This window comes from Pelodiscus sinensis, chromosome 1 (genome assembly GCF_052426305.1).
Source record: "Pelodiscus sinensis isolate ZL-2025 chromosome 1, ASM5242630v1, whole genome shotgun sequence".
NCBI lineage: Eukaryota > Metazoa > Chordata > Testudines > Trionychidae > Pelodiscus > Pelodiscus sinensis.
The window spans coordinates 290,027,930-290,044,612 of NC_143052.1; the positions used below are offsets into that span (position 1 = coordinate 290,027,930).

At 41.9% G+C, this 16,683-nt stretch overlaps 1 protein-coding gene across 1 annotated transcript; it reads right to left on the reverse strand.

Annotated features, from left to right (window-relative positions):
- Positions 1-122: 122 nt before the first annotated feature.
- Positions 123-14,335, reverse strand: LOC102450415 (lectin-like). The gene is made up of 6 exons (XM_014574195.4): positions 13,504-14,335; positions 9,770-9,851; positions 7,668-7,891; positions 4,722-4,859; positions 3,237-3,372; positions 123-2,276 (listed from the first exon to the last, which is right to left on the reverse strand). The coding sequence occupies exons 1-6, from the start codon at positions 13,618-13,620 to the stop codon at positions 2,194-2,196; spliced, it is 780 nt and encodes a 259-aa protein (XP_014429681.3). The 5' UTR covers positions 13,621-14,335; the 3' UTR covers positions 123-2,193.
- Positions 14,336-16,683: the final 2,348 nt, after the last annotated feature.

Sequence of the window (16,683 nt, forward strand, 5' to 3'; positions counted from 1 at the left end):
TGATCTCTCTGTTTTCACTTATAATCACTTAAGATGGATTTATTTGGGGTTTTGGCCCTTTTCTGGGGGCTTTGTTTCTGGGTACTATCAGCAGTCTTATAGCTGAGTTCTCCTGGGGTTCAGTGTCTGTGTTGCTCTGCAGAGGGGTGATAACCCCAGCTTTGAGCCTTGGCCAGGGGAGACCAGAGCTTCTGGCCCAGCAGGACAGGGTAGAGGAGAGCACCAGAAGGCAGGAGGACAGGCATTAGTAGCTTGATCAGCCCACTGGGTGATAACCCCAAGGGGACTTCTATGATCCATCATGTCATCTACCTTCCCGCCCACATACTTGATGCCTCCTCTCAGAATTCTAGTAGATTGGTGAGGCATGATCTCCCTTTCCAAAAATCATGTTTACTCTTCTTCAACAAATCATGTTCATTTATGTCCGAAGTATTCCTTCACATATCACCGAGTCAACCTATGGAACTCCATACCAGAGGATATTGTGAAGGGCAAGACCATAACAGGGTTAAAAAATAACGAGATAATTTCCTGGCAGATAGGTCCATCAATGGCTATTAGCTGGGATGGGCAGGGGTGTTGTTCCTAGCCTCTGTTTGTCAGAGGCTGGGAATGGGTGACTGGGATCACTTGATTATTCCCCGATCTGTTCATTCCCTCTGGGGCACGTGGCATAGGCTACTATCCTGGGCTAAATGGTCTTTGTTCTGACCCAGTAGGGCAGTTGTTATGTTCACCTCAATCTCAATGGCATACCCTGTAATTATTATAAGGGTTTACATTGATACTGAGGGGACATTATGTATGGACAAAAATTCATACATTTAAAAATCATTTCTCATTATTACTCAAGGGCAGGTGGGAGCTACAGCCATATGTGCCAGGACACTCTGCTTGCTCTTTTTCCACACTCTGCTTGCTCGTCTTCCAGGTCCATTCACTACTAGGACATGAAGGGAAAGTATACAGCTTGCATCACTTACACCTCTGCCCCCTTCCCTTATCTGCCAAGTGTGCGAGGAATGCACACAAGCTGTGTTCTTTCACCTTGCTCCCTGATCATGAAGGGAATGGGAAGAGCAAGCAGCATCCCTGTAAGGATAGGTCTAGACTTTCTCCCCGCAACTCTCCCACAATAGTGCTCTTGCTATTAGTCCAACAACTGCAGCTCCACTACTGTCACCAAAGGCGGGAACACTAGTATAAATAATGCACCACTAGTATCTGGTGTTATCACCATAGCATAAAATCCTCCCCTGAGCAGGTTTAGATGACACAATCATTAAAATGCCAGTGGTTGGCCTATATTAGCATTCTCACCATTGCTAGCAAAGGATGTTTGTTTACCTAGGTGCACCATTATCACCTAAATAATGCAATGAGGAATTTAGGATTCTGTGAAGATTTGCCAGTTACTTACATGTGCTGGAGAGGGACACAATTACAGTAAGAACTTGCAACTAACTAATGAGTAAAAAGCAAGAGGAAAAATAAAATGTAGTTGCTTGTTTACACAGACCACAGAAATGTATAATGTTTAGTCACTTTTACATAATTGTAATAACAAATTTTGCTTCATTTAACAAAATGCCATCCCATGCATTTAACAAAGCTGTGCTTCATCTCTGTGTACAATGATTTGCACATGACTGTTCCACATGATTTGTACTGCTTTTTGGGCTACATTACAATTCAGTGAACTAGCCATTTAATTGCTTAAAAATTGAAATCATTCATCTGACTTTTCTTGGATTTATTTGACATTATGAAAGTAGAATTTCCAGGATTTAAAATGTATGAATTGGTGTGATTAAATGGTGAAAGGAGCAATGTTGTAATGATTTGTAATTATTTAATAATTAAAAAGCTCTCATGAATATTCTTGAAACCCCTGTGGAAAAGCCCAATACAGTGCTCATTTCATCAAGCATTCAGATCTAATCAGAATATATATTTTACAGCACCCTTTCTACAGCGTTCTAAATGCAATCTACAAGAGCGTCATTTTTTTATTTCTTGTACTACTTTCTCTTCTCTCTATTTCATATGCACAAACATTTTGGATATTTAAAATCGTCATCTCCATTTTTAACATACAAAAAAATTTGTTCATTGACTGAAACTAAACAATATTCTGAGCACAGTAAAAGTAGTCAGATTTCATCATCAGCATAGACTTCCTGTTGCAGGCTATGGGGGGGTCACATTGGGTTTGTAGCTGCAGATGAATGATAACTTCTTGTTGCAGTCACAGCCATCCCACTTACCCTGGGCTGGAAACATAGACATAGAAAGATAAAAAGGAAAAGTAACATGAGTTTTTTCAGGAGCTCATTTGGGCTTAGCACAGTTCCTGGAAAACTAATTTTCCTCTAATTTGTGTTTACAAAATATATAAATTGCACTAATCAAAAGGTGATATTTTCTCCAAGTAATCCAGAAATCCAGGGGTAGTTAAGGTCCATTGGTAGGGTGAGGCAGAGATTATACAAAAATGGAGACTCCATTGTTTTACCCAAGGAAATGGTTTGTAGATCAGGATTTGAATTATAATAGTGGATCTCTGTGAGCAAATAGGCATGTGTGTTTTGTGGGTATGGGTGTTTTGGGAAGAAGTTCAGACCTTGATGAACAAGGAAGCTGTGTCTAGAAACAGAAAGCATCATTAGAATCACGTCTGGTTCTCTTTTCCATACTTCAAGAAGGATGTTGGTAAATTGAAGAGGGTTCAGAGAAAATCCATGAGAATGATTAAAGGACTGGAAAACCTGCATTATAGTGATAACCTAGATGGAGCTCAATGACACTAGCAGAGAGGGTTAAGTGGTGACTTGATCTAAGTACCTACATGGGGAACAAAACTTTGTTAATGGTCTCTTCAATCTAGCAGACTAATAATATACAACAAGGTCCAGTAGCTGAAAGTGGAAGCTAGACACACTGAGACTGGAAATGTGATTTCATTAGTGAGGGAATTAATCATTGGAGCAGTTTACCCAGGACTGATGGATTTTCTATCAGTGGAATTTTTGAAATTAAGATTGGATCTTTTTCTAAAAGATAGTCTGTTGTTCAAACAAGAATTAATTAAAGGACATCCTATGGCCTGATGATCATAGTGGTGCCTTCTGCCCTCACAACCTATTAATTTAAATGAAACAATTGTGCCTTATCCTCAGACCCTCTCCATGGTATGAAAATGCAAGTCATAAATAGATTGCTATTTTCTTTACCTCCTAAATTTAGGGTCAGGCAAATTTGTACTTTGAAGATACTGTTAAATACTCCACCAATGGCATTGAGAATCGAGCTTAGAGGCCTCTGGATGAAATTCGGCATCGATCCATCGGTCCATGTCAGAGAAGCACCCTGCAGAAAAGCAATACAGAGATTTAATGAAAACTGCAGACAACAGGTATTCTAATACTCTGCAGGGACTGAAAATGAGTGGGGGACAGGGCTTTTATGGAAATGTGTGCGGAATCTTATTACCTGCAGTAACATTATTGGCCTATAGAGCTGTATGAATAATATATTAGATTAATTTAATTTTCTTCCTTTTGTGAATTGTCCTCATATAGATTGTAATTTTCCTTCATGCTAGTTATTTGTCAGAATTGGCCTATAGTTCACTTATGAGGAGTTTATAGAAGGTATTTGGTCTTTGATCTTTAAGATGTTTGGGTGGAGATTGAGAGCACATGGTACATTTCTGGTTCCTGATTGCACTTGTATAACTCACAGAATTGAGTTTCTAGTTCAATTAGTAATCGAACTAATTGAACTAGTATTAGGGTGTGTCTAGACTACCTAGTTTTGTCGACAAAAGTCCACTTTTGTCGACAAAACTATACCAGCGTCTACACTACCACTGAGTTCTGTCGACATAACGTCGACAGAACTCAGCAGTTTTGTCGACGCTGGTATACCTCATTTTACGAGGCATAACACCTTCTGTCGACAGAACTCTGTCGACAGAAGGTGTTATTGCCTGTAACATTGCGTCCAGACTACGGAGTTCTGTCGACAAAGCAGCTTGCTTTGTCGACAGAACTCAATGTGTCTGGACGCTCTTTGTCGACGGAAGTTTTGTCGACAGTATTTGTCGACAAAACTTCCGTCGACAAAACGCGGTAGTCTAGATGTACCCTTAGTGATCACAAATAGGAGATTCACTTTCTTTGACTATTCCTCAGTACTAGTTGTAAATTCAGTGTATCAACAAAAGCTACTGCCAGTGTTTGTTCATTTCCTGGAATATTGCTGGGAAGACAGTCCAAGTGAATTCATTAAAAAATCTGAATGAATATATTCACAGGAGCACAGCTGGCATTCTGACAGGCTGAAATTAAACCTAGAATTCATTATCCACAAGCCAGTTTAGCTAAAGGGGACTGAACCCAGGTCATCCTGATGTTGTGGGCTGCAGCTGGCTGGTGTGGGGGGGGGTACGGGGGGGGGCAAGAAGAAGGGGGAGGGGAACCAAAGAATTTTGGAGGGAGGTCAAAATCAAATCTGAAAAACTATGTTTATAGCAATTGAAAATATTTTGTTTTTCTGCCATCAAAAGCCAATTTTGGGGCAGGGGCTCAAATTTGAAAATGTCAAGTTGAACATCACTTAAAAAAACAAATTTTCCATGGAAAAACTTTTGATTAGCTCTTATGAGAACCTCTCCCAGTTAGTTCTTTTTTCATGCCTTTTCTGGGTACACTTACCTTTTGGTGACTTCCTCCTGACCAGAACTGGGTTGTCCTTTTGTCTGCATAACTGGCGAGGTTCACAAGGAAATCATTGTGAGCTGCACTGGAGATGCTGGTGAGGTGACCTCCTTTTGCTATAATCTGGCAAACACTCTGCATAGTAAAAGCAAATTAGACATACAGTGGGAAAGAGAGTGAGGGGAGAAGTTTGTGAAACAGAAAGGGGAGCAAGGAAAGTGGAAAAGTTTGGGAACGGGTGAGAAGAGGGAGAGACAGAAATATAAGAGAGTGGACAGAGAAGGGCAGCAGAGAAAGAAATAGAAAGGTGGGAATAGAACATAACGGAGAAAGTATTTGGCTATGTCTACATTGCATTCCTACTTCGAGAGAGGAATGCAAATGCAGACAAACAAAATTGCAAATGAAGCGTGGATTTGAATTTCCCGTGCTTCATTTGCATAATCACGTTATGGCGCTCTTTCAAAAAAGCACTATTTCAAAAGTGAAACCGCGGTCTAGATCCAGTTATTTCGAAAACAGCAGGCTTTTTCGAAAGATCCTGTACTCATTTGTGATTATGCAAATGAAGCATGGGAAATTCAAATCTGCACTTCATTTGCAATTTCATTTGTCTGCATTTGCATTCCTCTCTCGAAGGAGGAATGCAATGTAGACATACCCATATATAGTAAGCAAAGAAGGCCATAGAAATGGAGCAAGATGTAGGCCAGAGGGAAGGGGACATGTGAGAGGAAGAAAATAATGATAAAGAGGAAAACAAAAGCATTAAGTGTAGAATGGAGAGAAGGCCAAAAGGGAGAAAAAGGTGAGAGAAGAGGAAGATGGAGAAAACTGAAAGATAAAATGTTTTTAAGAAATAGCTTTGCTTGTTGTTGTATCCACTGATCAACATGGCGTAGAGCAGTGCTTATCAAACGGGGGGGTTCTGACCTCTCAGAAGGGTTGCAAGATAATTACATGGGGGCTGTGAATGGCCAGCTACATGAGGCTGACAGTCCCAAGCCCCCATTAAATTAAATTAACCCCCCATTTTTAAGATTAAGGGGGGGCACACTCAGGCTACATCTATACTACAAGGTTTTTGTGCAAAAACCTGTGGAGCGTCCACACCTCAAGTGCATTTTTGCGCAAGAAAATCTATAGTCAATTGACAGAACAGTGGGCTTTTTGCAGTGTAGGTATACCTCCTTCTACGAGGCATTACTCCTTTTTGCGCTACAGCTCTTGCGCAAAAAGGCATGAGTGGGTGCCCCACAGGGGTTTCTTGAGCAAAAAGAGCCTATCTGAAAAAGCACAGGTGCTCTGATGGGCTATCAGAGCTTTCTTGGGCAAGAGTGTCCATGCAGCGTGGACGCTCTCTTGCACAAAAACACATCACAAAAGTGATGTGCCTTAAGGTGTGGATACGCTTTTGTGCAAGAAGTTTTTGCACAAGAACTCATCTGCAAAAGACTTCTTGCACAAAAACCCTGCAGTGTAGATGTAGCCTCAGTCTTGCTGTGGGAAAGGGGTCACAAATGCAAGAAGTCTGAAATGCACTGGGGTAGAGATTTCTCTCAATTATGTTTTGCTGAATGGTATCGTGTAGTTTTTGCATCTGTCCTCAGGTAAGAAGATTTTTTATTCCCCTAAGGCAGGAGGCCTTTGCAGCTTGAAACAAAGCCCCAAGAACCCTTTCTCAATTCACCTAGTGGGAAAAGGCACTTGTTTAAACTAGGAAGAAGGCAGCACCACTTGGCAAATATTTACATCAAGTGAAGTGCATTTGATAGAGGAGTTTGCATTCTGGAAATTTGCGTATTTTGAAAAATATACCGGTACAGCAACATAGCACTGGTCTCATCTGGTATGATTAGAACAGGGAGTGAAATTGTGGCATAGTGGGGGTGCCTTGCTGGTGGCTAGGCTTGGGCAGTGGGCTGTGGGTGACCTCCACTGATGGCTATTTGTAGCACGGCCCAGCAGGACAGCAGATGAGTCACTAGGCAAGGGTCTCACAACCTGTCCAACCAGTTGCCTCCCAGGGAGAGAGACAAAGGGAGGAAGGCAGGACCAACCCCTGGCTGGGGGGCAGGGCTGGAAGAGAATTAGTTTCAGTCTGGGAAGCAGGGGAGAAGGGGCTAGGGAGGGGGGCTGGGATTGTAGGGCCCAGCCACCTTCCATCTAAAGGGAGGGGGCTCTGAGGCCTCCTAGCCCCAGTTCCTGTAACCAGATTACATCTGTGCTGTCTCTTGGAGAAGCAATAAACTCCCTCAATCCTATTGGCCGGCGGAGTCTGTTCATGACGCTACAGGGGTGCAGGAGTGGGGAAACCCCAACACGCCGTTAAAGAAATAAAGGCAGAATATTTTTTAGCAAGCTCCTGAAATTTGGAGGAACAAGGACAAGGCAAAAGGAATTTGCTCTTTGGAAGTGATTTTATGAGGCAGAGAGATAAAAGCTGTGCCTCATAGCAATGGGTTAGCATGTACATTCAGAATGGGGGGTTGGGCCAACTGCCTCACAAACATCCCAGTCTTCATCCAAACCTTCCCTTCATCTTGGAATTAGGATTTTAACAAGGAATTTAAAATTCTTTGGTTTATTGCAGAACCAATAGATGGAAGAGAGTTTAGATGGAAATAGGCCAATGTTCAAAGGCAGTGACTCCTGACCAGAGGAGAGAGATGGGATTGAATGAGAGTTGTGTTCAGATTTTGAAAGATCTGAGAGCTGAGTAGGACTTGGTTCATAGTTACCCAAGCACCTCACCTGCCAAAGCTGGAGACTGCTAGCTCACCACCTGCTCAGCCCTTCAAAGTGTATCAAGCACCTTCTAACTGAGATTGATACATTTCAGGAAAATCAGAAAGGCTGGAGAAAAGAAACAAATACCAAAAAGATAAAAGACAACAGCACAAAGGGAAAGAGGAAAAATTCTCATTTTGAAGAATCTGGTACCTCAGCCTCAGCCCATGTTTTTTGCTCCTGGACAAACTTGTAACACTGGCCCATGTAACTGAACCATCCTTCCTGGCAGGGACCTTGACAGAACAATTCTGACTCTGCTAATGAGAAGTCAGATTGAGCTGGGACTTGACTGTTATCAGCTGAAGGCCTACTGCCCGTGAACATGCTGTCCAAGAACCGAACATCACGACGTTTGGCATCTGGGTTTTCATCACCTAAAAGAAATACAAACTGACTTTCAAAGAGAGACATGAAAGAACAAAAGTCCATCTCCCTCACCTTGAATGTCTCTTTAAATCTAGATGAACTGAGTTAAAAGGGTTCCTATGGAAAGTGAAACAAGAATGATTTGTAGATCATAATTAAGAGAAAATGCTGTGCTACATATACAGTGGGACAATTCTTTCTTTGACTTTTCTAAAAAATTGAACATGTGAAGTGCACGCAGCTTAGGAGTCAAGTTCTGATGAGGTCATAAACAATATTAGTTTGCTGCTCTCATTGCAGGGTCCTGTGAACACTTCTCACCTTGCTGATTCTTTTTTGGCTGTGCCCTCTAGGAGAGAGTGTAGCAGGTCAGAACTGAAAGGCTCTGTCAGGTAGTTGTTGGTTCCCCAGACTAAAACAGCAGTTGGTGCTACAGATCAGGAGCACATGCAGTTGGAAAGTTTTTCAGGAAGGACCCAGGACAAAACAAGTAATGGGAATTGCAGGTAGGGGTTGAAGAGTATCAACAGAGGTTTCGGAGAGAGAGGGGACAATACAGAACAATACAGGGCTGTCAGGTCAGAACTCAGATTAATTTTGTGAAGTTACATAAGAACATAAGAACGGCTGTACTGGGTCAGACCAAAGGTCCATCTAGCCCAGTAGCCTGTCTGCTGACAGTGGTCAGCACCAGGTGCCCCAGAGAGGGTGGACCGAAGACAATGATCAAGCGATTTGTCTCCTACCATCCTTCTCCAGCCTCTGACAGACAGAGGCCAGGGACACCATTTTATCCCCTGGCTAATAGCCTTTTATGGACCTAACCTCCATGAAATTATCTAGCATCTCTTTAAACTTTAATGCAGAAATTTATTTCTGACAGCCTTCTGAGTAAACATTGGCACAGTTGAAGTTAACTTCCAAATATTGTTTTCTCTCACACCTGTGGTGCAGCTTGTCATTTCCTCTACCTCCTTAGAATCTGCATGTACCCATTCAAGTTTCATCTGGTGGAAGAAGCTCCACTTTCCCTTCTAGAGCTAGATCTGCCTGGCACTAGCCAAGCAGCAATAGGGGGAGGAGGGCACAATGAATATTTTCATCTCCCCATGTAGCTTCCTGACTGAAGACCTGCACAATCCCAGTCTCTTTTAATACCTGGGGACTCAAGGCATGCCAAATCATAGAGAGTGGGAGTGAATTATGGTGCTGCACCCTTTCCTCAACTCCACATTGCAATCAGCAGCGAAGGCCAGGTGCAGAGAGGGGAGTGTGTTGCAGGGACAGAACAGGCACAGTGCAGTGGTTGTGTTTCATGAGAGTTCTCTCCCAGAGTATTTCTTGGGTGGGACGGGTCCCTACCACCTCCACAGCAAGGGCAAGTCAGTAGCACCGTGGACTTCCATGTTCTGCTCAACTGGCAAACATCTATTTGTCTTCATGGGCAACCTGAACATACACACACCTGTGCACACGCACACACACATTCACACTCACTCAGCATCTCCTATCTGTGTCAATGTTAAAGCAGCTCATTCTCATTTTCTCCCTGTCCCATTCATTACACTAGGAAGCGCTGTATTTCTGGGATGAGGACAAGACATGGATCACTGGGAATTACGGAGGACCTTTTGCAGCTGTTTGCATGTAGAAGGCTTGCACATGGGCACGTCACTCCGGGCCTGGCCCCAGCCTTTGCTCAGAGTCACTGCATTTCAGAAACATTAAAAAATACACCAGATTCATTCTGTGTTAAAAACCCCCAAATCTTCAGATTTTCTGCTTTAAAATAATTCTGTGCTGCTAACAATAAGGAACAAATGCCGGGGAGGCTAAGTTTATTTTTTTGCTGCTTCAGACAGACACTCTAGATGCATTTTACTCACCTTCCATGCCTGGGAGAACCAGTATTCCTAGGAGCAGGAATGGAAGGGGCTTCATCGCTAGGAGGCCTTGTGACACTGTTGCCTGTAATGTGCAAATATCAGATAAAAGTTGCTCATCTAGGTACCTCACTGCTGGTCAAGTAAGAGATGGAAGAGCTTTGCAGGATAACTCCATCTGTCAGTGTAACAGAAGGGAGAAATGCTATCTTTACATCACACTAAGGATGTGTCAACACAGAACCCTAAACTCAAAATAAGATATGCAATTTGCGCCAAGCAAATCGCGGATCTTATTTCAATTCTATTTAAAAATAGCTTATTTTGAAATTTGGCACATCTAATCTTTTAATCTTGCTTTAAAAGTCTGTATCTCTAGTGCTAAAGCAGGTAGACAGGAGTGAATGAATGAACAGCAATAGAACTCTTCAGAGGTACTCAGCAAGAAGTTGTGTGCAGACAATGTTGGGGATACCTAGATGACACTTTTATATTCCAGTCTCCATAACACTATGAGCTAATGATGGACAGAATAGAAGGAAAATACCTGAAGTGCTAAAATAATAATGGCAAGTGAGGGGTAAAATGGAGTAATCGGATACTGAAGAAAGAAAGAGGAACCAACCCAGGGAAAGGATGAATGAGGTTCTCTCATGGACTCTAATTAGCATTAATGTGAATCACATGGCTAACTCTGACAGACAGGGGCCAAACTCAACTCTAGTGTGGCTTAGCTAGATGCTGATCTTCATTACATTGGGGCAAATCTCAGAGTAATTCCATTAATCCAGTGGGGTTACTCTGGATTTGCACAAGTGTAGTAGAGATTAAAATCAGGTCCCTTGTCTTGCACACCTTCTCCCCCTCCCATCCCCCTCTTCAGTGATTAAGAGAAAAGTAAGAAATGTATAAAGAAGAAGATGATACATATGCATTGATAGAAAGAAGATACAATAAATAGACAGAGATGCAGAAAGAGATGAAGTAAATAGAGATAAATACCGTATTGCAGATTCTCTTTTTTTTTCTTCCTCCTTTTCACTTTGGTGCAAGATAAAAACTGTGTCCTTGAGAAATTTATTATGCCCACTTTGGCAAGGATGGTGATTCCCTTTGGTAAACGAGGCTACTAGCTCCAATGTTTAGCATAAAATCTGTTTATATAGTCTCTCTTTCTTAAACAAATATGGGAGCAGTCCAGTTCTCACATTGGTGTTGTTTTAAGCACCTTTGGCTTGTTTATCAAAGCCTTTCAGAAACACACCTTAATTTGAAGAGTCCATAAAGAAAGTAGGGCCATAAGAACAGATAAATTCCCTTCACAACCTGAGGGAAAGTAGGGCCATCCTTCCAGGGTGGCTGTAATAAAAGTAGGCTATCTTAGGGTATGTCTAGACTATATGCCTCTGTCGTCAAAGGCATGTAGATTAGGCTACCCGGCATAGGGAAATGAAGCCACGATTTAAATAATCGCGGCTTCATTTAAATTAAAATGGCTGCCGTGCTCTGCCGACCAGCTGATGATCAGCTGTTTGTCGTCAGATCGGGGCAGTCTAGATGCACTGCGGTCCACAAGGAAGCCTTTGTCGACTGGCACAGGTATGCCTCATGAAACCAGGTTTATCTGCGCCGGTCAACAAAGGCTTCCTTGTCGACCGTGGCACATCTAGACTGCCCTGACCTGCCGACAAATAGCTGATCATCAGCTGGTCGGCATACCGTGGCAGCCATTTTAATTTAAATGAAGCCACGATTATTTAAATCGTGGCTTCATTTCCCTATGCCGGGTAGCCTAATCTACATGCCTTTGACGACAGAGGCATGTAGTCTAGACATACCCTTACTGGTCCCAAACAGGAACATGCAATATTTGGGCCCATCATTGCAGAATGCTTCAGCATTCATTGTACACTGCAGGTACCTAGAATTGAGCGAATGTGGAAGTTATTTCTTATCCCATCAGATGAAGAGATTCCCTTCTGGACAATCTGTTGATGAAACAGTGGTGCAGGTTACATCTAAGAACCCATTTAAGCTCTATTAACACAGAGATCTTCCCCCATGCTCCACTCTGTCCTTAAACCTTCTTCAAACACACTCATGTACAGTAAATACTTCCAATATTGATTAATTGCTCTGAATCACATCATGTGATTGAAGCATATGTTTGAGTTCATGCATTCCTTTAAAACCCAAATATTTGTTAAAGAGGTTGAAATGAACTCCTCTACCCCTCTCTTTGTACAAATATAAATTCATTGCCACCAGGCCAAGAGAGAATAGTTCCCTAAAGATAGTCCTGCCTCTTTAAAATTAAAAAGAGGTATAATGATTAGCTGAAGGCAACACAGAAGCAGGCGGGAAATCCCACAACCCCCTTCTCCCTCCCCCCCACACACACACACCAGGTTTGTGCGCCCCCCCCCCCCCCTCCTTTTGGGTCAGGACCCTATAGTTACAACACTGTGAAATTCCACGTTTAAAAAGCTGGAAATATGAAATTTACCAATTTTCAAATCCTATGGCTGTATAATTGGGCATAATGGCCTGTGAATTTGGTAGGCCCCTATATATACCTCTAGGGTGTGCATTGCAGTGGCATATTTCCCTTTGTTTTATCTTACAAAAAACACGTGAAGGATTGACTCTGCTACCATAAAAGCATGAATCTGGCAAGGTACTCCCAATGTAAGCAATAGTTGCAGAGTTGTATCCTTCATTACTAGTTTGCTTCTCCTGCCTTACGCTCAGCCCTTCAAGGTCCTGTAGTATGGAAAAAGGTTTGTTTTGTGGTGAAAAAGCATGGGGTGAAAGGAGGATTATGGACTAAACCCATAGGATGATGGTAAATAAGTACTCTGAGTAGTTTAACCATTTTTCATTCCCACCATAATAAATTTATAAAAGAATCTGAGTGCATACTGCATGCCATTTGCTAGATAGCACATGTCTCTCCACTGTGCTAAATGAGTACATTATAATAGTACCAATTCATCTAATCAATGGATCTGGCTTCTCTTTACTTAATTCATGACCAGTCTGTGAACTGATAATGATTCTCTTGAATTTATTCATTATTTGAAATAACTCACTAAATACTTTAAGTAGATAATTCTTAGCCCATACGTAACCCTTCTGCCAGGTAGAGCAAGCAGCAGCAGCCAGGACCAAGTTCAATATGTAGGGGTTCCTGTCTGTCCCTCCATCCAACAAAGACCTGGCTTAAGAAAATTCACACCTAAATAAATTCATACCTGCATAAATTTAAAATAATAAAAGATACTCCTCATGGGGCCTCTTTTTAGCCCTATCATTGAGACAGTGGGGAGAAACAGGTTGAAAAGTCTTACAGCTCACACCTGGAGGCATGTAGCTTGATGATAGAGTGCTTCTGAGAGGCAATGCTTCCCCACTTGCAAGCACAGAGTCTGAGTGTAGAAAAGAAACTTTTAACAAAAGGGAGGGAAATAACTTGGCATTAATTTGGGGAACCACCACAAACAGGATCAATAAATAAAATCACAAATAAAAGTTCCTCCCCAAGAAGGTTGGGCAATGTCTTTTTCCTCTTAGGTTCTTAAGTCCAGCAATGTAAATGTCCCCTTCATATGCCCAACCCTTTTGTGCACCCCAGACACAGTTGCTGCCCTTGGTCAGGGCAGACCCCAAGTTCAGAGTTCACCTTCCATCCTGACTGAGGGGAGGTAAAGAAGCGTCTTACTCCACTAATCACTCACCATCTGCCTGATCACTGCTTTCTGCCACTGCCCTTCTGGCTGCTCATCCCACTGCTGCTGCTCATCGCTGCTTTGCTGCTTCTGCCAGCTGACCCACCAGCCACATGTTTCTCCCATCGGCTGTCCTGCTGGCCAACCCACTCACTACTTCTGCTGGCTTGTGGTGGATTTGGTTTTGGGAAAACCCGATGATTTCAGCTCTTGGCCCAAAGCACAGTCCAGACACAAGAAATGTCAGCATACACCAGAGTAAATTCATAATAATAAAAGAGACTCCTTATAGAGCCTATCTTTAGCTCTTTCATTGAGAAAGTGGGGAGAAACAGATTGAAAGGTCTTATAGCTCACACCTGGAGAGCAGGTAGCCTGCTGATTGAAAGTCCTGCCCTCCTCGATTAACCTCACAGAGCTCTGGCAGGGGAGCCCTTGTCCATCTGACATTCTTTACATTGGCAGTGTCTCTATCTTTCTAAACTGGGTTAAACAGTCTAACTTTCTGCATCCCCACAATTAATTGCAAGCACTGGTGATCTTATTTCACAATCCTTGCATTTAAGGTTAATGTAATTTGTGACACTCCCTCTCCCCCAAACCAAATTGATTGCAATGGCCAAAACATCACTGCACCAGTTGAATATCTAGCAAATCTAAGCAAACAGAAGCAAACTGTATTTACATGCACACCCCCAGAATCTCATTTTTTAAACTAAGAGCGTTTCCCACCTGTGTGCCAGGTTAAGCACAGTGATAGAAATGTAGCTGTGTTAGTCTGGTGTAGCTGAAACAAAATACAGGACTATGTAGCACTTTAAAGACTAACAAGATGGTTTATTAGATGCTGAGCTTTCGTGGGCCAGACCCACTTCCTCAGATCAAATAGTGGAAGAAAATAGTCACAACCATATATACCAAAGGATACAATTAAAAAAAGAACACATATGAAAAGGACAAATCAAGCACAGACTTTCTTTTTTGTATTCCCACAATAATTACAGACATTGCAATTAGTATTAACACAATTTGTGACTCAACACCAGCCAAGCTGATTACAATGAGTAAAACACCACTCCATCAGTTGAATATTTAACAAACATAAACATAGCAGGAGCAAACTATTTACATAGAAACACCCAAGTTTCTCCCCATTTCCAGCTGGCTGTAAGAGACACATTCCTTCAGATACTGCGCACATCTAGATCCTCTGTGAGCAGCTCATTGAGCATATTAAAAAATGGTGCTATTTTGATCAGACACAGAAGCCACATTGTATATTTCCATTTTCTGCCTGGGTGAACATAACTCTGAGAAGGAGGTTACAGAGCATGCATTTAAAATTCATTTCCCATGAATATCCTGCAGTATTTTCTAGAAATTCACTATTTCAGTGAACATTCTTACTCATGTTCATTTGCTATAATATTTATTGAAAGTAAATACAGAAAGTTTCTGGATGGGACTTTTCAATTCTACCTCACTTAGTGCATTTGAAAATCCCTCCCACTACAACACTTCAAAGCACATTTGTTGATAAATCTGAACGAATATTTATAGAAAAATTGTGTAGGTTTCACCTGGGTCTACTCTTTGTTTCTTCTGCCTCTATAGAGCTGTCTCTCCATTGTTTGTTTCTCATGATATGAGTATGCTCCATTTCCCAGGACCCTGCATTGTGCTGTGCTACTGGAAGGGCTGTTCTTCAAAATTAAGGCTTTCTCCCAACAACCCCAAGCTATCTGAGCCCAAGTGTTTTTATAACCACAAAATGATGACTGAGGAAATGTTTCATTTAGCTGTTCAGAGAACACCCAAATCACTGGGAGAATTTGAATGGTCAGACCCATCCGTACACAGTAAAGAGGTGGGACATTGTAAAGAATCAGCAGGTTGATGGCTGAAGGCATATAGTCAACTTCCCAGAGTTATTAGTAACTCTCTCTCCCTCTCTGTGTTGCTAGGATATTTGTCAACAAAATGAAAATGACAGTTCCTGGGGAGAAACTGGATTTTATATTAACACTGTTTTCTGTGGAAAAGCCAGGCTCAATTTCCAGGGGTGAGTCAGAGCTGAATAGAATTTGCTTTGTATGTAAGGTCTTTCATATTCCAGGTAATTCAGTGTGCAACACTGTAAACTAAATGCTCACAATTCACTAACAGTATAGACAAACACAGCAGGCATTTTGCATTAAGCAACAGCACACATAGCTGTAGACGTCAGAAGCAGGGTTTTTTGGGGTGGGGGAGATCAGGATTATTCTTTATATTCATATTGGAAAAGTGCTATTGATTTCACCATGAATAGAGATTATCTTGCTTTAGATAGCCTATGTTTTCTGGAAAGATTTAATTGTTGTACTTTCCCCTCTGCCTGAAATGCCTTCCAATCCTGCATAGCATGTAATCCCCTTTCCTTCATATTCCTCTTCAAAACTCACCTGTTCCCACAGTCTCTCCAATGCTGACTCCTACACACATGCTTCCCTTCTAAAGTAGGAGAACAATATTTTAAAAGCTGCTTGTGCAGTCACCCAAAATATAAAGCAAGCAATCTTATTAGCTTACCCTGTGTCATTTCTTCTTCTGTTTTGTCATACTACAGCCAATTTACCATACAATTTTAACAGGCTTACTCACACTGAATAGCATCTTCCTCACCATTGACTTCCTTGGAACTTCTTGTTTGATAATGTTCTACCTAATGTGAGTGAGGGTATCAGAATCCATTCCTCAGTTTGCAAACCCTTAGAGGTAGGAATTAGCTATGTATCAGCTTGGTAAATGACTACATACATGCTTACCTTAATCACTAGCATCAGCACTCTACAATGGGTGAAGAGGGAAAGGAAGGTGTCTCCATTTTAGCACTATGGAGTGTGAAGTCTGCATTATTTCCAAGGTCCTTGCCGACACGAGAGCAAAGCATTTGCACAGAGGAAAGACAGACAGAACTCTGGTTTTTGTTCTTTCCTTCCCCATGGCTGTACCTCATATTCATTCTAGATAGGCACAGTGATCCAGTTGCAGTACTTCTTTATGTTTCTTTCCAGAGCCTCCAACCAGCGTCCATTCTATGTGGGGCTGGAAATTTGGTTCTACTTTTTTTCTTCCCCTCCAAGGAGCTCTACTGGATATTTGATTGAAAGAGTGTGATTATTGATACAAAGTTTGGTTTTGTCTCAT

Coding starts and splice junctions, on each gene's coding strand:
- LOC102450415 (XM_014574195.4), bottom strand. CDS start 13,620: ATGGGAGAAACATGTGGCTGGTGGGTCAGCTGGCAGAAGCAGCAAAGC. Junction 4,860..7,667: donor AAACATGGGCTGAGGCTGAG/GTACCAGATTCT, acceptor TTTACTATGCAG/AGTGTTTGCCAGATTATAGC. Junction 3,373..4,721: donor CAGGAGGAAGTCACCAAAAG/GTAAGTGTACCC, acceptor GCTTTTCTGCAG/GGTGCTTCTCTGACATGGAC.